The 24,943-nt window shown below is 36.7% G+C and overlaps 1 protein-coding gene across 2 annotated transcripts in view; it reads right to left on the bottom strand.

Moving 5' to 3' along the window:
• Positions 1-3,934: 3,934 nt before the first annotated feature.
• LOC136026156 (microprocessor complex subunit DGCR8-like) overlaps positions 3,935-24,943 on the bottom strand; it is a 73,955-nt gene continuing 52,946 nt past the window's right edge. For both annotated transcript variants that reach the window (XM_065702461.1, XM_065702470.1), the window contains exons 9-12: positions 21,890-21,990; positions 16,607-16,763; positions 8,590-8,784; positions 3,935-5,538 (exon numbers count right to left, since the gene is read on the bottom strand). In XM_065702461.1, coding sequence (XP_065558533.1) covers positions 5,446-5,538; positions 8,590-8,784; positions 16,607-16,763; positions 21,890-21,990 — 546 coding nt within the window. In that variant the 3' untranslated portion in view covers positions 3,935-5,445. The remainder of the gene's footprint in view (positions 5,539-8,589; positions 8,785-16,606; positions 16,764-21,889; positions 21,991-24,943) is intronic.

Here is a 24,943-nt window from a genome sequence, read left to right on the forward strand (position 1 = left end):
AGGTTGAAGTCACTGCTCATACCGTGATTGCTTCCAATACATACAAATTCTCTTATCATGTTTGTTTTATCTTATATCATTATGAAGCAAAATGACAAATATGTTTCATCAGAATTTGTATTTATTTTATTATTTCGGTTTGTGTAGATTAGAGTTCGATCCATAACAAAACAAGTGTGCTTCTACTCCTGCGGACATAATTTAGAGTTCGTTCCTTACTACAGTTTAAATAAAACTGAGGTAAAAGTAGTTGCAGCTTATTAAAGAATAGATGGTATTCTCAAGGATTAGTAATAATAGTGCTGTGTTATATTAAAATCTTTTAGAAAAACTACATTTTTTGTACATAATTTGCATTACGTTGCCCTTAATCCAAAATTACTATGCATACTTTAACGTAAAGAGATACGTATTGAGGAGGAGGCGAATCCCCTTCATATACGTAATATTTTCTGTTCGTTTTAAGTTTTAAATTTCCTGATTTGGATTAGCCTTCTATTTTTATTTTAGTAAAAGGTCAAAAAGTACTTATGGTCAAAAAGTACTTATGTTTGAATTTGCAATAGAAGCAATTATTATATTTGTAAAGAACGTACAAAGAGGCATCAAGTATTGTATTTAAATTGTTTGTAGGTCAAATGAACAACAAAAAGTTTACCCCCCAGCCTGCCTAACGTGTAAATATATAGCCCAAATTATATATTTCCAATATATGCTGCCACCTTTTTCTTGTAATACTATTAAGGAAATTCAAGGGTAATGTATACTCTGTACTTATGTATAAAAGCGACCCATTGAGTTTTCCAAAGAATTCGAACAAACAATTACTCAACCTCAAAAACAATTGCTTACATAAAACCTTTTCAACCTACTGAAAGGACAGAGCAACGAGTATACAGATACAGACAGACAATGAGCAGCCACTGGTGACCACCAAGATCAGGAGGTACTCAGAAAATATGATTCATAGTAATCGAAAACGATACGATGTTGGGGAGAATACCCCACATTCGCCACTTTTCTGGTCACTTTATTTTTTTGTAAACACTGTTTTTGTCTTTAAATAATTCTGAAAATTGCCACGTATATATTCATGTTTGGGGTACCTCTAAAAAAAATCCCCGACGACCTATATTTCTGGATGTAGCACAAAAATGGGTTACACTGATGTAGTCCGAAAGTGGCGAACCAGGGCCACCCCGGTTCACGTTCGCCACAGATTGACCCACGTTAACCCCCGTCTTAACTCAAGCTTTTACTCCTTTAGAATTAGTCCTAGAATTTGTCATTTATCAGAAATTTTTATTATGTTTCAGCATTCAGATGCAAGATAAAATAGCCTACTCAAAGGCCTGCCTTCTATAAATCAAATCCTAGCTAAGTTTACTGTTGAAGGCAATGTCATTAAATGGAACAATATTACGGATTAATACATCTTGTATCCTGAAATGTCAACACCAAACTTCAGCCGTTCGGCAAGTCTTGAAGTCCCACCTGAGACTGAGGGCTTACCTAATCCTTTTACAACCTTGGACTTTAAGACGCACGATTCTTCTTCAGTAAGCACAAACTTGCTCAGTTCTATGCACTTAAAGAATAGAACATCAAGTTGAACTGGATATTTCTTAAAAATTTTCGCAGCAAAGAAGCACTTAGCACTCATTTTACCTGTAATTCAAACTAAAACAGTCACCAACTTTTATTGGCTTGTTTCCCACATCTTCTCCTAGCTTAAGGCTGTCCTCAATCTCATCGTCAAGCTCCATCTCGGCATGATTAGACTCACTTTCACTCTCAAGGAACAATTTCTTGCTTGCTTCTTGCAATTTATCTTTCTTTGCGCTCTTCTTCTCCTGGTGTTTCTGTTGTTTCTTCCTCTTTTCTGTGGCTTTCAGTTCCTCTTCCTGGTGGATTCTTTCCTTCACTGGAGTATCAGTCGAAATCAGTGGGTTATTTTCTTTTTTACTTAAGGTCTGATTTGTTTTCTCAAAGAATCTTTCGGAAATGGAGACACATCAACTAGTCCAGAGAATATTTTTTCAGCTTGTCTATGTAAAGGGAATCCTGAGAAAGATTGGGTATCGTTCTCATGGCTTGTGGGCTGATTAGCCGCATCATACTCAGCAGAAGATGCAATGGGTGAAGGATGTACCGTGTCACCGTGATTCAAAGTAGATAATCGATCAGAGACAAATGAACTGAGGAGCTCGTGATCTTTGAAAATCAGGGGGATTGAAAGGAAAAATACCGGTGCAGCAAAAACCACTGATTATGTTTAACGGGGCCAGTGCTTTGGGATACACTTTTCCAGAAGGCTCAGAGATGTTATACGTTGAGATATTCAATGAGTATGACATCTCCGTTTTCTTTGGCTAAGTCAAACAATAACGACTAATGTGATCGTCAAGTATTAGAAGCACAGGATTAACTTTACTCGGTTTTGTATGACTGATAAAATGGTTCATCCAAACAAGAAATAATTCATTACACATCCAACCAGAAGCCGTTTCTGACCCGTGAGCAATGGTGCCTGTCGGCGCTCCTTTCTGTAAGACTTCGGGGCAATTCCTGCAAGGAAAAATGAGCATAGGAGGGACGCTAATACCCATGGCACTGACGCAAACACGCATAGTAATATGCTCTCTTTCTGCTAACGTTACTTTGCATACATATTACTGTCAGCAATTTTCCCTGGCTTGTGAACTGTTGATAGTCTGGTTTCGTCTACGCTACAAATATTTTTCGCAGTAAATTTGTGGCGCTCGTACGCATCACCAAGATTTTCGAAAAATCTCCCAACTATCACATGATTAAGAGCAATTGCACGGCCGAGTTTCTTCAGGCACTTTACAGTCAGATGTGGGTGTCTTTCCCTAGAATCACGGTACAAATCCTTACCTGAAGCATTTTGATTGTTACTGTTTGTCCATGAATTTGGGATGATAAGTCCCTCTGCAAGAGAATACATCCAAGCAAGCTGACAAACTTCAAGCGGTGCTAAACTATGATGCATATGGCACATGACTTGCAAGTGTTTAGATAGGGCATTTTCTTGTTCTTCTTTAAAGATCTATCTTGCAGCATAAAGTGGTGAGAAAAATTAGAGAGGTAGAAGCTCAATATCCACGTCCTGTTTCTCAGCCTTGGTGACGTATCTCCTGAGAGTTATCCGTGGTATTCCATTTTCTTTTTGCAGCCGTAAAAATCAATAAAGCGTGTTGAAGAAACTTGGCTTTGCAGGTTCGTCAGGCCCAGGTTCACCAGTCCCAGATTGGCGAACCAAGGCTGTTTTTTTGTGGCGACCATGGGCTTTTTCCCTCTTCAAAGAAAAATCCGCACTGTCCAGTTGTTATCGTCGATGGTGGTAAATGTCTATCATTAATAGTTTACTATGTTTCAGACGTTTCCATCCAGACAAAAGTTCTCTCTTACCTTTACGTTAGAGACCGACTTTTCCCTTTTCTTTTAACACAATAATTTACCTTTTAAGGCCCTCAAAACCAACCTACCTTACAAAATCTGAAAAACTGGGCTATACTCAGTCATATACATCCAAACTTTTGCTACTAGACGGCAACTGAACGCTAGATTGCGAGAATTTTTCCATAGATGGCTCCCTAGTTATTTGCAAATGGTGAAGTTGGGCCAGCCTTCCTTACGTTGTTAAGTCACGCCTGACCTTCGAAGGTGGAGAAGACAGTGCAACACACTAGATCAATCCCAGGAGAAATAGGCAACACGTCTTCGAACTAGACTGAACGAGCTGTGGTTCCTGGCACAACATAGGCTGAATTGGACACCTACCGTTGATGCCTTATGGGCCTCTAGGCGTGAAAAAACCTAAGCCTAAGTAAGTATACCTTCTTTTGATTCAGTTCAATAATATTGAAGCCTAAAAAAGAAATATTAATAAAGGACCCAGTATTCAGTATGCTGCTGCTTCGACAAACTTTATTAGACTTTATCTAATACACAATCCAAGGACATTCAGTACAAATAAAAGGGCACCTAAAGATTCAAAAAAGGCATGCTTTAAAAGAATTTACTAGAACCTATCAAAGTTCCACTCAAACACACTCAATCTCTATAAAAAGATTTCATTCGCGAGGCCAAATTTTTCAGGAGAAAATAGGCAGAGAAATTTTGAGACTTAGCATTCCTTTTCTAAGTCAGAGCATTTTTGATTCACAAGAGAAATATTTTAGGAGAAAATAAACAGACATATTTCAATAAATAGCATACTATTTCTAAATCAGCTTGCTAGATAGAACTTAAACTCATAGGATTAACTGAGTTGGCTTAACTAAAGAGCTTAATAGATTCCACTTTAATAGAGTTTTTGATTGAGAGTCCTACCGATGATCAACAGAGCATAATGCAACTATTTTTTGTAGATTATCGAAAAAACCTCTGATTGGTTGAAACTGATAACACGACTTAGCCATTAACCAATCAGATGCCTTTTCTACTGAAAAACCTATGAAATTAAATATTAATAAGCTTTATTGAACGTGGTATTAAAACTAACTCTATTGCGTTGACTCTGGTCTATTCTGGGAATAGTAAAGTTGGTAAAAGTAGAGGGCGCCAATAAGTGCTCCACTATTGACATCTGCTTTACGTTATTAAGAATTAGATGGCAATACTTGATTATAAAGATTATTTTTTTTATGTATGGTTATCTTCCATACTTCCTTCAGAACTTTTTTCATCACTAACGTAACTGCTAATTTCAGTTTCAAATTTCAAATACTTTCACCTTGCAGAGTAAAGTCTTTGGCACAGCTAAATATACCTTATATGGTCTTAAATTCCATTAAGTTTTACCTTCCGTTTTGTGTCCTTACACTACTGTCAATGTAAACAAAAAGTTAATTCTAAAAAAAAAAAAAAAATAAAGGACTAATCATTAAGGTGGTGATAACGGAAATCTTTTTTATAATTGGTGTATAAACAAAAGAAACATTTAAGTGTTTATATTTTGTTTTTCAAATATGGTATGCAAATTTCAGCTTATTGTCCTAATTCATAAAAGAATAATTAGTCGTGATTTAGTAGGTTAACTCCTTGTAAAGGGGTATGAACAAGGATGAAAGGGTACCCCTAAAGTAAGAAATGTAAGAGGGCGTAAGTAATTTAACTTATTTTTTTAAGTTTTAAAGATCTTTAAGTATGTTTTAATTTTTTTTAGCCTCTTAGCAATGAAAGTCCAATCAAAACTTGACAGAAAAAATCTTTTCTGATGCTTTCAGGTGTGTTGTGAGAAGCTTATTTCAACTTAGAATAGGAATGCTATGAGAAACTTCTTCAAGCCACTTTTAATCTTTGACAACAAAAGTTTTGAGAAAGATTTGAATAGAATAGATAAATTAATCAGAAATTTGACCTCTTAATGGTATAGGTTGTAGCTTTAATGAAATTACCCATTTCTATCACAGAATGTTTCTAAAAATCTACACTTTTCAAATTTGAAGCAGAAAACGATGGGGTGTCGCTGTTGACCGTCACACTAAATGTTCCAATAGGCTTGAACTCCTCCTGCAAAAACATAAGCTATGTTAGGACTAGTAGTAGTCAATCATAATCGAAAGAAGAAAAAAAAATAAAATATAATATTTATATAAAGAACAAGGAACCCTGCACAGGCTATCAGATCACACAAGTATTTATTTGGCCGAGCTATTTGCTATTGATACAGCAATAAAAGAAATGGTCGGAGAGGGAAAAAAAGCAAAAAAACCTAGTATGTACAGATTCCTTATCTTGCCTAAAGTACCTCAAAGTAGCCCACGAGCAAGCCCCAACAATGGCAAGTGATATTATCCAAAATATAAGAATGATTGAGGAGATAGGAAGCTGTGTCTCATTGATATGGATCCCAGCCCATGTAGGTTTATCAGGAAATGAAAGAGCAGACCAATTGACTAAGAATGCTACTAAGAAAGAAAAAATGGAAAATCCAGCTTTACATAATATCCAAACCGCAATAAAGATAGCTAAGAAGCTAAAACAAGTTGAACTGGAAGAATTCAGGAAAAGACCACTGAACTCGTACCTAGAAATCACTGAATACAGATACATTAATCATGAAATGAAGCATCCAGAAAAAAAGTTGCAGGCATAATATTTAGAATGAGGACTGGGCATGCAAAGACGAAAAAGATGCTGAAAAAATGGAATATGACATACTCATCTGACTGCAATGTCTGTGGAGTGTAGGAAAATTAACAACATATAAGAATATTTGAAAAACGCATTAAAATGCGTTTATATTCATTTTTGTCGCATTTTTACGAGTCAGTCAAACATTTTGAGGAGGGAGGGGTTCAAACCTCTTAACTCCCCCTGGACACGGCCTTGCGCTAGTACATATAAATCATAGTATGTACATATATATCACATATATATCATAGTACATATATATCAATATGAATAATGAGACGACTGGAGACTCTTCACTGACACCCGTCAATGCCCTTGATTGTCTGCCTCTGGAGGTATAGCAGGAATTAAACAGAGCTTTTGTAGTTATCCCTCTCTCTCCCTCCTTTTTCCTCTTGTTTTATGGCTATATGTGTTCTTTTCTTAAATATTCCCTTTTCTACACCAGCTTCTACCCCTCTCTATCTCTATTTTCTTCCTCGTGTTTTTTCATATTGATGTTAAAAACTCATTGTGTGTACATTGTCTTTTCTATGTTACCTTCTTCATATTTTATATCTATTCTGCTCTTTCGCTTCTCATCCCTTATTCTTCTTCCTTTTATTTTCACCTTTTTTTTATTTATGGTTGCTTTGCAATATATTTGATTTTTACTTAATTTTTTCCTCATCTCTCTACATGCAGCCCTCTACATATCACTATATAGTATTCCACATGTCTCATAGAACATACGTGATTAAGGGGTTTAAAGTAACAAGGATAATCAAAATGAAATCTGATGGTTTAAACTGGTTACGTGTGAATACGGAAAATCAAGAATTCATTTTATGATGAAAAAGACCTGTGTATGCAGCTTTACATATTTTTCATAAAAACGGGCATCAAATTAAAAACCAAAAACTAAATGTAGGTGAAAATCAGCAAACAAATACGCTAAAAAAAAAAGTAATGTCACAAAACACTGTAGAAACTGCTAATTATTGTCGTTTTGTGCCTGAATAATAGAAAACTCTGACATTGGACTCCACAGAAAGTTTTTGTACATATGACACTGCTACTATTACTGCTAACTAAATGCAGCACCAAGACGCCTGAGGCCCATATAGCTATATATGATCCTCCTCCATCCCAATCTACTCAAAACGTGACTCTTAATCCCCTTCCAAGAAGTTCCCATTTCCCTAAAATCTTTCCTTGCGGCATCCTCCCACACCAATCGGGAACGACCTGATTTTATTTGGTCCTCGATGGTTGGCCGATAAGAACAATCTTTTGGCAGTCGGTCATCTTTCATCCGCAAACGTGCCCTAACCATTTCAATCTTTCTCAAGTTATAGTCCTAGATAACGGGATTGAACCGTATTGGTTTTATAGCTTACTGTTTGAGATGCCATTAGTCAGTTGAGTACCCAAAACAATCTTCAGTTTCTCTGGAAAACATCTAGCATATCTTCCTCCGTCTTTCGGAGAGCCCATTCTTCAGAACCATATTTGGCCACTGTCATCACTCTGCCTTCCAATATTCTAATCTTGGCTCGCAGATTTATCTTTCAACTCTTCCAATCCATTTTTAACTGTGAAATTACACCCTGAGCCTTGGCTATTCTACTTTTAACGTATTCACCGCTCCCAGGGTCATTACTCATAATACTACCAAGGTAAGTGAAGCTGTCCAACTGAATATCTTTTTGTTAGCCAATGTCACCCTTTCATCTTCACTTGTTCCTAGCTTTAGCGACTTAGTTTTCTTAGCATTGATTTTCAAACATACTCTTGCAACCTGAACTCGCATATCCTCTAAATGTTCATTCAATTTGCTAACATTTTCATCTAGGATGCTTAAACCATCAGCATAATCTAAGTCCATGAGAGTTTTACTTTTCCGTTTGATTACATTCTCTAACATTGCCTTTACTGTGCTCCTTAGGACAAAGCCCATCAAAATGATCAACGTAAACAGGGATAGGCGAAACCCTGCTTAACTCCCAATTTATACAAAACCCACACCCAAGTTCATTTCCTACCTTAATGGCAGCAATGCTATTCTCCTAAATAGCACTAATTACTGTTTTGATTACAGTTTTGATGTCCTTGGTACTAGTAGACTTTGGTTATATAAGACAGATGCCCAGAGAAGGGAGGGGGGTTTTTCCCGAATTTGGGTACTTTCTCTATAAGAGTCTATAGACGCTGTTTCACTTCCACCTGCTGTTTTGATGGATATTCTCCCCAACACAGCAAAGACTCGTGCTTACCATTTTATGTAGGATAGCTCATTCATATCGTTTAAGTCAAATTAAATTGTGTTAGATTGTCAAGTAGCCTAAGAAAAAATAGTCCAAAAAGCACGCCTGATTTCCTTTTTCAGATACGTTATTTCGAATCCCTTTCCAAAACCAATTCAAAAAGAGCACGAAAAATATTTACCTTTCTTCTGTGTAATTTTTCCATTTCCAGCTTCAGCTTTTCCAGAATGGCAAAATTTGGTTCGTTAACTACAGCTTTTCCTTGGAGTACGGTGATGCCCTTTTCAAGAGCCTTTTTCTCGGCAAGCGGTTTCAAAGACTGATTTCCATATAGGCGCAGAATGGATCCCCAAGTCTTCACATGAGGATGCATTGCCTACAATAACATAAAGTTAGTCCCTTTTTTGTTCTTAAGGAAGCTGATGATTATTTGCAACAGAAAACAACGTTACAACACTCTGAATTATATCCGGCATATGTTCGTTAATTTGTTTCAGGGGAAGCGAACAAAGAATCAAACGGAAGACATAGGGGAGTTGTAGGAAATATATAACAGAATAGAGTAAAATCATCAGAAAAGAGATTAAAAATTCTAAGATGATGAACGAACTGGACTACGACCAGCAGAAGGAAAAGACAAGCTAAAACTATGCTGATATTTTGCCAGTTATAAAACAAGATGTCTTCGAGGCACCCGTCGTGTCGTTCCATCTGGTTGAAACGACCTCTTGGGCGTTTGTCACCGTGCTGCACAGGATCAAAGTCAAAATCGTTTGTACGGGAGTGTCGGGGGCATGCGGAGATGTCCGTACCAGTGTAGTGCTCGTTGGGCGAGTTGGACTGCGAAGGGCGTTTGAGCAGTTAACACCAGGAGGTTCTCGTTGCTCAAAAAATCGTGCCAGCGAAGTCCTTCAATGCGGCAAAGATATTTTGTTTGGGCTATATTTACGGTGCTAGGCACAGACTGAGTGGCTGGCCAGGTTTCGGCTCCGTAAATAAGTACGAGTCCCGCCGAAGCATTGTATATGCGCATCTTGGTCCTACGGCTGATGGAAGGTCTCCTCCAAAGGGCACTTAGTCTTCCCACTACTGCTGAGGCTTTGGCAATTCGGTGTATTAGATCTTTGAGAATTCATCCTTCATTCCAGAGGATAGAGCCAAGGTATATAAATTCCTCAACAATCTTAGCTGGTTTGTCACCAACCATTAAGACTGGTGGGGGACGCTGTGAGTTAAGGGGTTCAAAAAACATCACTTTTGTCTTCCGCCAATTAATCGACATCCCTATCTTTAAGGCTTCATCAGCAAGGATCTGTACAGCTTCTGTGAGCTTCGACGGTGAATCGGAGACACGAGCAAGGTCATCGGTATAGTCAGCGTCTGAAGGTACTCTATCGCCATACTGCAACCCAAACTGGAGGCGGTTTATGGTCCGAGTCATAAGGTAGTCGATGACAGAATTAAATAGCTCTGGAGCAGCAGCACAGCCCTGACGGACTCCAGTATTGATTTCAAAAGATGAGCTGCGTCTGCCATTGCCTTGCACACAGCTCTCAGTCCTAACATGGAACCGCTCGAAAAGATTGCACTACTTCGCTGGTAGTCTCGTTGTTTTCAGTATGAACCAGAGTGATTGCCGGTCGACAGAATCGAAAGCAGCCTTGAAATCCACAGAGGCAACATATGCTTTTTGTTGAAATTCTCGACTGTTTTCTATCAGCTACCGCATTGTGAATATTTACTCCACGGTGGACCTTCCTGGCATAAAGCCAGCCAAATGGATTCTTTGTTGGCTTCTGAGGAAAGTGGTACAGCGGTCCAGGAGGGTCATAACGAAGAGCTTCCCGGGCACAGAGAGGAGTGTGATACCACGATAGTTGAAGCAGATTCTGCGACTGCCTTTCCGTTTCCAGAGAGGTAGAATAATGCCCGCTCGCCAGTCTTTTGGAATCCATTCAGCATGAAATGGTTTGAGATGGAGACAGCATAGACCTGGCGCGTGTTAGAGTTCACAAGATTGTTCAGGTCTAATTTGATGGGACGGTGGTCACTTTTCTGGGCTTTCAGGCATAGTCTATGGTTAGAGACGACAAGCCTCTGGTCGGTGTTTCCCGATTCTGCACTTCTGTAAGTTCGGCAATTAGTTATAGAGGAACGCCAGCGTCGGGACACGATTATGTAGTCTAACATCTTTCTTGTTCGTCCGCATTTTCCTCATTTTTTTTTAATGATTAGATAAGGTTTGTGGTAAAACTAAACCCAATATAACGTAGCAAACAAAAAGATCACTTCAGTTGATTCAAAAGACGAAAATAAGGGATAGAAAAACCAAGTGAAAACAAATTTAATAAAGAATGAATCTAGTATATCCAAAACAAATTTCAAGGATATTAACAGATGTTACAGAACTACCTACATGGACCTCAAAAATATTAAAAGTTAATTTATTTTTCTGTTATAACAATTTTCATTCAGTCTTTGAACAGAAGATATATCTACTTTTTAAAAAAAGATTAATCTCAGTTTTGAACCAGTTGTCTGTAAAGGATATTTATTCTGATTTAATTAGACTCTGAATTCTTTTAGTAGTTACAAAATGGAGAGAATACTTTTACGTCTTATAAACTATTAAGATGTATTAATATGCATACAAGTTGCGCCACAAGTTGAAAGGGGCGCTCCAAAGAGAGGCAATTCTGAAACTATTACCCCATACGATAGTGCACGAAATACAACCTAACCACCTTTTCCTAGAGATAGAGCCGCAATGGAGCCAGATCGCACCTCGTAAGCTATCTTTCTAAGATCAAAGCGATGGGCTGTAAGAATAGGGAGACCAGGGTCATGGTATTGTACAGGAAAGAATAAATATAGTACTTAAGAACATTCAAGGATGGAGTGAAGTGAAAATTAATAATCTATTGGTATCGCAGCGCATATTTGATGTTCTAGCATTATCTGAAACTTAGTTAGAAAATGAACTTCAGTTTATCTATCATAGCAAATATACAAATATCTGAAACAGTGACAAGCTCCTTTTGCGCAAATTAATTTAATTTATGAGATGAAACGAAAAAAATAGGATTTTTCGAGAGAGGGGTTAAATCCTCTGAGACTCCCTATCCTGTACGCGCATGCACTAATGAGCATTTGAGGTTGAGAGACAATCAAGTATTTTACCACTAAATCCGTAAACGCCACTAAACGCCTTAAACATTCCCAACACTATCAATTTCAAAGGTCCTAGATAGAAACTTACGAATTAGTTGAGAATGAACTTTTCGGTTTTAAGCTTCTTGAAAATATGGCACAGTATGTCGCAATATTGTTAAGGGTTTTGGCTAGAACTCTAATTCAGCAGGGTTGCCAATGAACACAATAAAAAATCACAATTTTTCCCTTACAATAAATCGTCGAAAAATCACCAAAATGAAAAATGGCTGTGAAACATTTTAGTGTACCGAATATATCCGTATCTGTTAAGGAATTTTCATACATATACATTTTTGTATTATACCGATGCATATTTTTACTTATTTTTAGGTGAATTTACACGTACTACTAGTGTCTATTGGTCTCCACAAACAAGAGAATCATTTTTCATACCAGAAGATTTTAGAATGCCGCACTCATAGGGATTTTGTTCACAGATCTAAATACAGTTTCCATTTTATGTATTTATTTCCAGATATTGCAGATCCTTCAACTTTAAAGACAAACAGGAAATTAGTTTTACTTAAAATACACTTCCCTAATATGTATTTAAGACTATTTTGTACCAAAGAACCAAAAATGGATGGAATTCACCAAATTTAGCATCATCCAGATTTTTGTCATGTATTTTCACTTACTGCAGAATATTAGGCGATACTCTCAGCATTAGGTTTAAGCCTTTTTTTTCTTTCCAATAACCATCAACTAGCTGTATTACTGCTTAGAAGTGAAATGGCACAAAAATCCCAAATAAAAAAGATTTGGTGAACATTCAGGTGAAAGCTTTGGAGGGTTATCATTCTTACTTTTCATCATTCTTTTTCGCCAGAAAATATAATTCGGCTTTAATATAGAGGGATATCAAAGCAACAAAATATTATACAATTATGACTTTTTACCCAAAGGCTCTTGTCTTTTTATGTAATTAAAAAATAATAATGAATTAATGAGGAACTAAAGGAAAAATTAATTGATTATAACCCAGGTGCTGTTTTTTTTTTCACGGAAGAACACATGGAAGATTCAATGTGGACATGAAAAAAGTCGTGACTTGTGTTTACATCTTTCCTATTTCTTCATGAATTTAATAGCTTGAAAGTAAAATAAGATTTTTCAGCTTCTTCTTGAATTGAAAGAAAAAACTTATAGTAACTTTTGAACTTAAAGGAAGAATAGCAAAATACAATTTTTCAACTGACAAGAAAACCTAATGACTTCGTTTAATTATAAAAACAAATGCTCGGGTTCAGTAAGTTCTGATTATTAATCTTCTTGAACTTTCATTTTCTTCTATGTTTTTTGCCTTTTAACCAGGTGCATCAAAAATGTCCCAGAATGCATCCGGGACACCTATGCACATGCAGAAAAGACGAAATGTCAACAGGATCCAGCCCGTTTTGCAGGGGGGGGGGCTCTAAATGAGCTTCAGCAGAGAAAAATGTCTCACTGCTGAGGGACTGGAGTGAGACAGGAACATCAATACTTCCATGAATCTGGGGAGGGTCAAGAACAATAAATTTCTACTGCCGGCCTTGAAAACTCCTAAAAAGAATCAAAACCAAGCAGGTTCTAGTTTAGTGTTTTTTTCAGATTTTACCATCAGCTTACGAAAACATTTTCCACTCAGTCTTAAGCAAATCTTCTTCAATATTTCAACTATCAGAAAATCTATTGTGCATTGAAGTAATGGAGGGAATCGTACCAGAAATGGCAACTGTCGGATTAAAACATTTGAGCTGTTTCAGAAGAGGATTACAAGCATTGATTCGGGATTTAATTAGCAAACATAGCTTTTAATAGAAAGTGACCAATTTGAACCACACATTGTTCCATGTTGGGTGTTCAAGATTGTCTCCCATCTTACTGATATGTGCTTCAACTTTTGCTCCAAAAACTGTCTTTGAAGTTTTGTAGATTACCAGGCTTTGTAGTGCTTTTAGCAAATGGACCAGTGCAAGCCAAAACATCGGCTTTGAGGATATTCGACATTACTTTCTTCAAGCAGCTTTTCGCCTTATTAAGAAGTAATTGAACTTGTACCTCTTCACATTGAAACTCTATATTAAGTAAGTTCACCTCTATAAGAATTAAGGAGCACATAATGTAATTCAAAGTTATCGCTTATAACTGAGTTGTAAAGGGCGTTAGCGAATGGTATAATATCTGCAAGATAAAATTGAAAATAAACGTTAATTGTCCCATACTGATCTAAAAGACGTTAAGCCACACTCTCCATCGCCAGCCATCTCGTTTTGCTGGGATAATTCAGACAGCACTCAAGCTATATCAAGGAATGATTTGCACTATCTTAATTCCATTTTCCATTTTGGGCTAAACACAATAAAACTAAAAAACCACATGATTGAACTGCAAAACCAGGTATACGACATTACACGTAGCAGCTGAGCAAAGGGTAAACGAATGGCACATACAACCGACAGGTTGCAAGCCATGGAAGGTCATCCTTCAAAGATATTGCAAAGCGATGTTTGGATCCCAGTATGATACACACATTGTTCGAAGCAGAGGCAACAATATTTGTCAGTGGATTTTTTTTATTTTTTTTTATTATTGAATTCATCTGTAATTAAGTTATTCAACGCTTTGGCTGTTCCATCAAAAACAACATGCTCCACATAGCATTGAAAAAAATGCTCCATTTGTTTCTGCTCATCCTGAGAATAATAGCGAAGAATCATTACAAAAAAATTTATTGTTACTGTGTCTGTCGATTCGTCAATGATGATTGAGATCTTGGTCACTTTCAATGCTACAACTGTCTCATATCTAGGTACTTTTCAAATTACATTTTTTTATTATTGCAATCGTATTGGTCCCTGATGAGGCCAAAAGGTGAATGGAAGGTTTTTTTTCCTGACTGCTTCATTTACTTCTTAAATTTCACTGCAACTGGTGTCCTCATCTGATTGTCTTACTTTGCAAGTCAATGGCAGTTTCTTCCCTGGAGGAGCCTTAAACGATCCTTCTGACTCTTCAAAAGTGTAAGTATCATTAACACTACCAATGTTGAAATCACTTTCTGGTCCAGAATTTTTTTATTATCAGATTTAACTGCATTAAAACCTGGGTTTCTTGACTGCCCTTTTGTAACAAAATTGATGGAGGTATAATGTTTGTACTAGAATCCTTTATAAGAAAAGTATTCTGCGTCACAAATGTCAGAGAATTTGCATTTACAATTTTTTTTTTTAACAGAATAAGCTCCCTCTGTCACTTTCCAACAGCCTTTCTTTTTTTTTTACCAAGTTTTTTAATCACGAATTTTCACCAAGCTGTTCATGCGAAGTTCTTCTTTTAGAAGGAGCAATAAACGGTACTGGGATAGAATATGATACTAGTCTTTTTTTTTAATAGTTATCTCTTAACCTGACAAATTCTTAGTGTAGCAGCAGGCTTTCTGAACTACAGTTAACTCCCCATCTTCTCTAGGTTCAACTAGTTTTACATATTTAGGGTTTGGAATACAAATATTCCTATGATCTATCTTAATTCTGGGCCTTCTAAATGTATCGAGGATTGTGAAACCAACTTTTTTTTGACCAGTCAATTTTTATAGACAAATAATACAGTAATGACTTCGACATGGGAGCTAAAAAGACATTGGGGCATAATTTAGGGTCTGAGTTAATTCTTGAAAGCAATATTTCCTTCTATACGTGAAGCGATTAATGGTCATCTCCCCTGATTGGCAATTTTGCTACGTAATACATTCACTATCCACTGACAATTAGGTCTGTTTAATAGCATTTTCTTCAGAATTTGCCTCAGTGTATTTTAAAACTGGAACACAAACATAATAAAATCACAAATCTTATGATAAAATCACCAAATTTTAGGCAAAATCACCATATCACGAACCGCAAAATAAATCACCAAATTTGGTGATAAATCACCAACGGTGGCAACCCTGTACGTTAGCACAAAATGAGAGACTATTATCTACAGTGTGTTTCAGCATCACAAAGACTATTTGTCGGACAAATCCCGTCTTTCCAGATGTATGTCGCTAATTTAAACTTGCTTGTCCAATCATGTTTTGGCTAAAAGACTTCAGATAACAAAGAATAGCTACAGCCCGTACTTTAACTGAATCAAATATGGTGGATAAAATTTAACTGCATTATTTGTCCGACAGATTGGCAGCCGAGAAGTTTTAGTGCTACTTTTTTGATCAACAAATTCGAAAAGATGCACGGGGCCTTAGTAGCCAAAAATTTTGTACAGGTGTCAGTAAAATCCACACCTGAATTAAAGGAAAGGTGAGTACAGGTTCCTCGTAAGATCTGTCAATGGATTAGTTGCGCCCCAAAATAGCAACACACCCAAGGATTAAGTATTAAGGGAATCTTAGAAACGGCCATTCCGTTGGACTACATCAAACATATGGTCATAGCCTATTTTGTAAACACGACCATTTCGCTACGTACCAATAATTTCATATTCAAGGCAAATTCAAAGCTAACCTCATATTCACCCGTGAAAAAAAAAAAAACGAAGTGTAAAATATGACATGTGTATTTACTGCAAAAATAAAAATCACAGAACAATGATAACAAAAAAACTGGCAGCGAAAAATTTTATTATGCTAAAAAAATTTAACATGCCTTTCCCCAAAAATTTATACGGACTCTAAAAATATTATTTGTAATTGTTATTTTACCTACAGCTACATAGGATTTGTCTCTGCTCTGACGATTTCAGTATTATATTTAATTATTATTATATTATTCCATTCATTATTATTTCATAACATTATTTAATTCGTATCCTGTACTTCATCATTATATTACATACAATGAATCGTAAAAAAGAGAGAAGACTACCCGCGAAGAAGATGAGGAAAAGAATAAATTAAATAAAAAGAACAAAATGAAAAGGAAAATAGAATATACAGAAAAAACAGAACAACAGTGCAAGTAATATCAATAAATAATAGAAAAAATAATAAACATCATGAGATTTACCTTGAGAATCGCTTGTGACGCTAATTGCTTTCCGTCTTTTTTGCTCTTGCAAGGAACACGAACAGTATGCTTTCCAACCGTCATTTCGGCTTCGTTCTTTTGTGGCTTTACACTATGCATCTTAAATTCTATATTGTTTTCACAGAGACCATAGTTTCTACAATAAAAGGAAAAACATTATGAAATCCATGATTTGTATGTTCTTTTTTTTATGACCTCTTAGTTCTTATTTTCGTAGTGTAACATTGTAACATCTATGTAATTGTCGCAAATAAAAAATTATCTATCTTTCTGTGAGTTTTAGAGACACCAGAATACCTTGAAACTTTTCCAGAAAAACCCAGATCCCCCCCCCCCTGGACATTTAAGAGAACCCTCTATTTTGCAGGTCTATTCAATCCATAATAAATTTCCATTTTCCAGGAATGAAAAAAACTAGTTTTAGTTTTGGTTTTGGCTCACTCGGTATTCAGCGTCTAGGCCACGCTACCTACAACCCAACAACCCAGCTCCGAATCCCATTGCGTCCCTAAGAAAGCTTGATTTATAGAACTTAGCGGATGAGTTTCCACCAGAAGTGATTGCTATATTTGGATTCAGGATTGGATTCTGAGTTGAATGGTATTTTTATTTCTTAGACATCTCATTATGGTTCTATATCCCAAATAAACAATGTCACAGTTCTAACAAAGTCATCAAAGGCTGTATGAAGCGTTCCGCCTATATTAAAGATGGGAGTAAATGATAATTTATTAGGGACAATTTTTTAGTTCCAAGTTCGAACATTTGCACTTAAGTGCAAATATTTGATCTTTCTTAGAGCTTTCACTGAACTCACAGTAATTTCAAGTCAAATTTAATCAAATAAAATTTTCCAATAAGATCATAAATATTGGTAATTATTTTAACAGGCACGTACAAATGAGGGAGGAGGGCAGTTTTATAGTTCCACGTATCTATAAGAATTTCACTTGTCAAAAAAGCAAAACCAGAAACATTCCTGCTGCAAATAAACCGAATTATAAGTAATCATAATTACAAACAATTTGGATTTAATAAGAGGGATGCACCACCTCCCTCTTATTAATTGAAGATGGACATAAAATTTTTCAAATTCGAAAAAAAAAATCTGATTTGACACTAAAAAAAAGAATAAAAAGAAAAAGAAATATAAAAAAAAATATTTCTATGTCGCATAGTTTAATAGAGTTTATGTATATTCAGTGCAGTTTTATGTCATAGCTTAAATATCAAAGCCATCCGACATGGTTTTCGATACCCTATGTAGGTAAAGAGTGAAGGAGCCTCTACATAAATCTTCTGCAGTTAAGCTTGCAATGCTAAAATATTTTTGTTACTAAAGGGCAAAAATGGAAAAAAATCCCTGTAGAGATAATATTTTTGCTGTTTAATAGAAATTCTTTTTTTTGACATTTCATACAATATCCGACTTCTTTTGCAGAAAAATATATTTATTTGCTAAAACTTGCTAATTTATGTTGTTGGAGAGATATATTGGTTGAGACAAAACCGATTGAAATGACAAATAAACAGTGGTGTCGGATTATTTCGTCAGTAGCCAGGGCTTCCCCACCTGATGGCAATCCCCACCTGAAACTCTGCAGCACAAACTTTCAGCAGAGCAAAACCAAATTGCAGACGAAGCATCAACGAATAGCCTCGGATTACTCCCTTTAGCGACGACGACTAATACATGCCCACGGAAAAGATTTTTCACTGCAAAGAAAAAAGCTTAAACTCGGTTTTTGGAACGTGAGAACCATGTCTCAACTCTCAAAGACTGAATACTCATAAAGGAGATGATTCAATATAAAATTGATATCCTAGCTTTTTCTGAAGTACGAAGGACGGGTATGGACCAAAAAACGAATAGACAAAGATCATACTATTATATACAGCGGCGACAAGAAATCAAGAAGTGGCCCTTCTGCTAACAAATGTTCCTGCCAAAGCTATGATAAGTTGAACCCCAAAATCATTACGAATAATAGCGGCTAGATTTCTCGGTTCCCACGCGAAACTGTCCCTAGAATGTTATGCCCCCACAAATAAAGCATCCACAAGAGAATAAGCAGAGCTTCTAAAATAAATTAGTAAGGGTTTTTCAAGAAATACCAAGACATGATGGGCTACGCCTCTTGGGAGATTCTTGGGGGAATTACTGATTGATTTTGCCTTTTTATATGATCTGGTGATGGGGGCAAGGCTTTTTCCTCCTCCAGACGTGCATAAATACTACTGGACTCCACCTGATGGTCGGATAATAAACCAAATTGATCATCGTCTCATTAATAGGAAATGGCACTAAAGTCTGCAGGATGACGGAGCTTATAGAGGAGCAGATATAGGACCTGATCACAATTTAATGATAACCACCGTCCTCTTGAAACTAAATGAGCATACAGGAAGATGCCCACTACCTGCAAAACCCGTTTTCGCATCAGCAAAACTAAAAGACAAAGAAATGAATATGCTGTTCAATATCAAATTATCCAATAAGCTTGAAACACTTGTTTTGCCCAAGATGCAGATTGTGAGGCAATATGGGGGAATATGGAGTCACGCTATCAAGAAGTGGCGGAATCAACAATTGGGTGCCGCCCGAAACTGTATGACGAATGGCTCTCCCAAAAGACGTGGGACCCGATCGTTGAAAGGAAAAAGAATCTGGATGCCCATGTACCAATTTTTTAAATACACAAGCAAAGCGGTTATAGGAGGATTGACAAAGAAATCAAGAACAGTGCACGGGCAGATAAGAGAAACTACATTGAGCAAAAAGTAATACAAGCTGAATATGCAACAAACAGAGGAGACTCTATGACCCTTTATCAACTAACGAATGAAATAGCAGGCAAGAAACCGATTCAAGATGGACCTGTAAGAAATTCTGATGGTGTTCTCATCACCGAGCGATCGGCTATAGATGAAACACGGGCCAACCATTTTGAAAAGCTTTTGAATAGATCACCGTCTGATGAACTTCTAGACGTGCCTTCTATAGCTTACATCTAGTTTGACATCAATGCAGAACGGGAAGGCATTAGTCTCTCATCCATACTTGGTAAACCTCTTGCACTAATAATCTTCCACAGAATACAGAGTGCACTCGACAAGAACTTGAGAGAAGAGCATTATACCGTTAGACCAGGACGTACCGATTTGATCTTCACCCTAAAGGTCAACATTGGATCAACATGGACTTGCTGCATCCCGAGACTAAGAAAATTACTAACCTCTTATGGGATCCCTGAGAAGTCGGTAGCCCTCATAAAGGCTCTATACGAAGACTCTGAATATTGTGTTAAAACAACGGAAGGAAGTACAAGAGACTTGCGTGTCCTTTTCAGTGTTAAACAAGGACGTGTCTTGTCACCTTTCCTGTTTTCTCTAGCCACTGGCCATCTGCTCCGTAACACTGGCACCAAAAGCATAAAATTAAACGTAGAAGACCAAATCAATGATTTAGACTTTGCCGACAATATGACGCTCATTGAGTCCTCTAAATAAAGACTACAAGGATTATTAGAAGCTGGTACAAAGCCCGACTTATTGGACTAAGAATCAACGCTTATAAAAAGTATAGCAGTAGCTTATTCACCTTTAAACCTGAGATGCAATAACCAGAACATTAGGCAGGCTCTAGAATTTGAATACCATGCGAGCATAGTGATAAATACGGGATGAAGTGAAAAAGATATATCATGCCGCATCAGGCAGGCCTCCGTTGCATTTAATAGACTGAAACCATTATGGAGGTAGCAGAATTTCTCCTCCGACTCAAACTTCGTCTATTCAGTAACAACGCCATCCTCGTCCTGTTATATGCTTCTGAAACCTGACATCTGAGTAACACACAAGAAAGAAGAATTCTAGCTTTCTAGAATACAAGTCTTAGGAGAATACTAAACATCCATTGGTCAGAAAAAATCTCCAATGAGAAGATGAGACGGATGACCGGACAGCCCATAGTAACAGATGCCATTAAGACACGTCAGTGGAAATATCTGGGGCATATACTTCATATGGACAAATCTCATATCCCAAATGCGACGTTCCAGGGACAACCAGAAGGAAGAAGAAGAAGAAGAGGCAGGCCGCGCAGCGCCTGATACGCTGGGGCGTATCAGACGGACCTGTGAAACATAAATGCTTCCCTTCAATCGACGTGGGAAGATGTTCTTGCTCCAGCGGTCATGAGGGATGACTGGCGGCTTTAAGCGGATGCCCTGCACGCCTCTGGAGGCACATGAGGACCTAAGGTAAGTTAAGTTTAACTATACGCATTTTTAATCTTTAATTTAAAACCAAGAATATCCTGAAGTTTTTTTAGTATGACAATGAAGTATCAAAGTGTGATTTGAAAGGATTATAATTATATGAAGGAATTGAAAAAACAAATAAACAAAAATGTTCCCGACCGTTCCAAAGTCCCTAGTCTTTAGGCTTTACAGCACAATTTTGCACCAAATTTAGAAAAGTCAGAATATTTTTCTGCGCCAAAATACTATTTTATTGTACCCTAAGCAATTGGAAAGAAACCTTTTCAAAAAATCACTCCAAGAATCCTTTCTCGTACTCTCAAACAAATGTCTTTGTAGCATTCAGGGGTACAACCAGCTCTAGTCAGGTATCCCAGAATTAAGGGATTTCCTGGGAGTGGCAAGGAATTACTCAAAATACCGTTTTTATAGCCGTCCTAACGGAGTGGTTAGTACGTTAGAACTAATATCCTTTCTCCTTGAGGACAGAGGTTTGAGTCCTAGCGTCGCTGGCTATTTGGCTTAGAACGGAGTTCAGTGGCGTGACTCTGCAAGCTCAGTAAGAATCGATCCAGTTCTAAAAGGGTACCTGGAAAAACCTAGACAAGGTCAGCAGGAAGGGTATACAAAAGCACAGGATGGCTGCCGAGCCCCATTAAATTTCCTTGCTAAAGGTTTATGAAACAGATATTAACATCGCCGGTAGGGACGGTAAAGTCCAATGCAGTATTATTTACCTTTTTGCCCGACAATGACCAAGAGCAAAAAGTTAACCAGCTCCGAACCTTCTCCGACCCCCCCCCCCCCCCCCAAACGAAAAATAAATAAAAAGATGGAAAAAATGAAGGGCAGTTTGCTCGTGATCAATAAGTGCAGGTGAAGGAACAAGTTGAAAAAAACAAAGCAGTTTCAGATATAATTTTAACTGGAAAATAAAGCAGAGAAAGACAAGGGAAAGAAGATAGAAAATAAACACTTTTAAATGTAATACAATCATTACCTTTGGATGCAAGTTAGAAGAATAGGATATGGGGTGGGTTCACTAACTTTGGTTGACAATTCTGCTACCCGTGGGTCTTCTATAAGAACATTGTCGAAAAACTAAAAAGAAAGAGGAATCGATCAGAAGAAGGTTACAGTGCTTTCATACTTAACAATCTATCGTGAAAACTTTTTTTTTGAAATTCTGCTTTCGAAAATCAGATCCCACGACCTACCGAAAATATCAATATTCGATTGCTATCGTGAAAACTTTTTTTTTGAAATTCTGCTTTCGAAAATCAGATCCCACGACCTACCGACAAATATCAATATTCGATTGCTATTGGTGGATACTAATATTCAATTCCAAGTAAATGTCTACATAGCTTCTATAACTTTTATAACTTATATGAACTACTTTTCGCTTAACTCCCTTCAGCGCCAATCAATTTTCCAGTATTTTTTAATTGCATTCGGTTTGTTCCAAATTATTTTTCTCTTTTCAAGCAATAATTCTGACAAATAAAGAGCAAATCAATGCCAAAAGCAGGAGTTGGAAAAGCATGGAGAATGAAAGAAACATTACATCAAGCATTCTCACAGCTGCAGATGCACCCGTTTTTTTTTGTTTTTTTTTTTTTTTTTGTTGTTTTTTTTAACTAACTCTCGGTCTTTGAGTCCTACAAAATCTATTTGTGACCGAAAATAAAGAAAAAAGCATACCAAAAATACTAATTAGAAAAATAAAGTTCTATTAATACTAAATCTATATATGTTTACTGCATGTAGAAGCATCTTTTTGCCAAACAGTAAACAAACAAATTAAGATGAAAACATTTTCTTACAGCTTTAACTGGATTGTTTAATCTGTGGATGATCTGGCTTAAAACTTTAGAGATCTTTTTTAATTGTGCATCCCATCAATTACATGTGCATGGCCGTGTACATGATTTATGTTCGGGAGGGGATGTTTTTCTCCGGGAGGGGTACAAGAAAAACCTTGTTCAAGTGCACCAAAATTTGCTTATATGCACTCTTGTTATCTTTCACGAGTGTAACAAGATTTAGGGGAGGAGGGTTCAGACCGGGTACTTCCCCCCCCCCTGGATACGGTGCTCTGTGTAGCCAATTTAGCATGATACCATTGATACATCATCTACATGTTACATTATAGATTAGCAGATTTTCTCACCATGTTCAGCACTGACCTTACTAACACTTATTTGAGAATCAGCAAGATCGCTATTAAAAAAACATGCAATTTGAATCTCATATTATAACCAATCATTTTGCAACTCTACAAGAGTCGCTACACTGTGCCAAAATTTTGTGCTTATCCATATCATGAGAGCAGTGTCGGAAATTTCCAAGAATAATGACGCAAGTGTTACCTAGAATTTTTTTTTATCGACGTTTAAATTAATATATCGGTTTTATCTTTAATTTTTAAATTTTATATAGTTCATGGTGACAAAGTTCTTACTAACACTTAACAAAAATTCTTACAGAGGAGTGTAGGTATCAATAAATGCGATAAAATAATTAGCTTTACGATGATTCTAAATACATAAGATTCACAAAATTTAAAGGCACCCAAAAGAAGTTATGAGCCTGAGAGAATTTGCCCCATTTCAAAAAAGGGTCAAAAACCCCAAAAGGATAAACTAACATTTGACAGAGTTTCTAAAGCCAAGGACAAAATTTAAAAAACCATAAATCTGTGGACTATCAACCAAACTGGCCTCTCTTTTTAAACTAAATGAAAAAAAAGTTGTTTTTTTTTAACTGAAAGTATGGAGCGACATTAAAACTTAAAACGAACAGAAATTACTCCGTATATGAAAGGGGTCTTCCCCCCCACAACTTTAGCGTAAAGAGCGGGGCGCTGAGAAGGAAAAGCCTCTTTTATATACGAAGTAATTTCTTTTGGTTTTAAATTTTAATGTCGCTCCTTATTTTCAGTTAAAAAAAAAACTTTTTTTTAATTTAATTTCTTATTTATTTAATATCATGAGAGCAGTGTCGGAAATTTCCAAAAACAATGACGCAAGTGTTCCCTAGAATTTTTTTTCATCGACGTTTAAATTAATATATCGGTTTTTATCTTTAATTTTTAAATTTTATATAGTTCATGGTGACGAAGTTCTTGGAGAATTCAAAGGAACTCGTACTAACACTAACAAAAATTCTTACAGAGGAGTATAGGTACGATAAAATAATTAGCTTTACGATCATTCTAAGATATGTAAGATATAAGTTACATAAAAAATATACATAACTTACGAATTGACTTAAGTAACGAAATTCTATATTCGTATGTTTTTATTATGTATATACGGAGTTAACACCCTCGTCAATACCTCACTCTTTAATCTAAAGCCTAAATTTTGTCCCAATTCCTTAAGAATGGGCCCTGAATCACAAAGGCCGTAGAAAAAATAGTTGAAATTGCTAGAAATACTTTAGCGTAAAGAGCAAGGTATTACGAGAAGGTGAACCCCTCATATGCGCAATAATTTCTGTTCGTTTTAAGTTTTAATGCTGCTCCTTACTTTAGGTTGGAAAAACTTTTCATGTTTATTTTTCCATTGTTTTTTTTTTAAATAATGCTAGAAAATCCTGCGTCCCCTTCATTGAAATTCTCTTCCCCCTGAAGAATTCCTCCATGTAAAGATCCTCTCACGTAACCCCCCCCCCCCCGAACCAAAAAAATATCCTTGAAAACGTCTGTACACTTCCCAATAACCATTACTATATGCAAACACTGGTCAAAGTTTGTAACTTGCAGCCCCTCCCAGGGGGACTGTGGGGGAGTAAGCCGTCCCCAAAGAAATAGTTATTTGATTTTTAGACTACGATGAATAAAATGACTATCTCAGAATTTTTATCCGGTGACTTTGGGGGAAAATGAGCTTGGGAGGGGGCCTAGGTGCCCTCCAATTATTTTTGGTCACTTAAAAAGGGCAATAGAACTTTTGATTCCCGTTAGAATGAGCCCTCTTGCAACAACCTAGGACCACTGTGTCGATACGATCGCCCCTGGAAAAAAAAACTCGCACCCGTGATCAAACTT

The sequence above is a fragment of the Artemia franciscana genome, chromosome 1, assembly GCF_032884065.1.
Source record: "Artemia franciscana chromosome 1, ASM3288406v1, whole genome shotgun sequence".
Lineage (NCBI taxonomy): Eukaryota > Metazoa > Arthropoda > Branchiopoda > Anostraca > Artemiidae > Artemia > Artemia franciscana.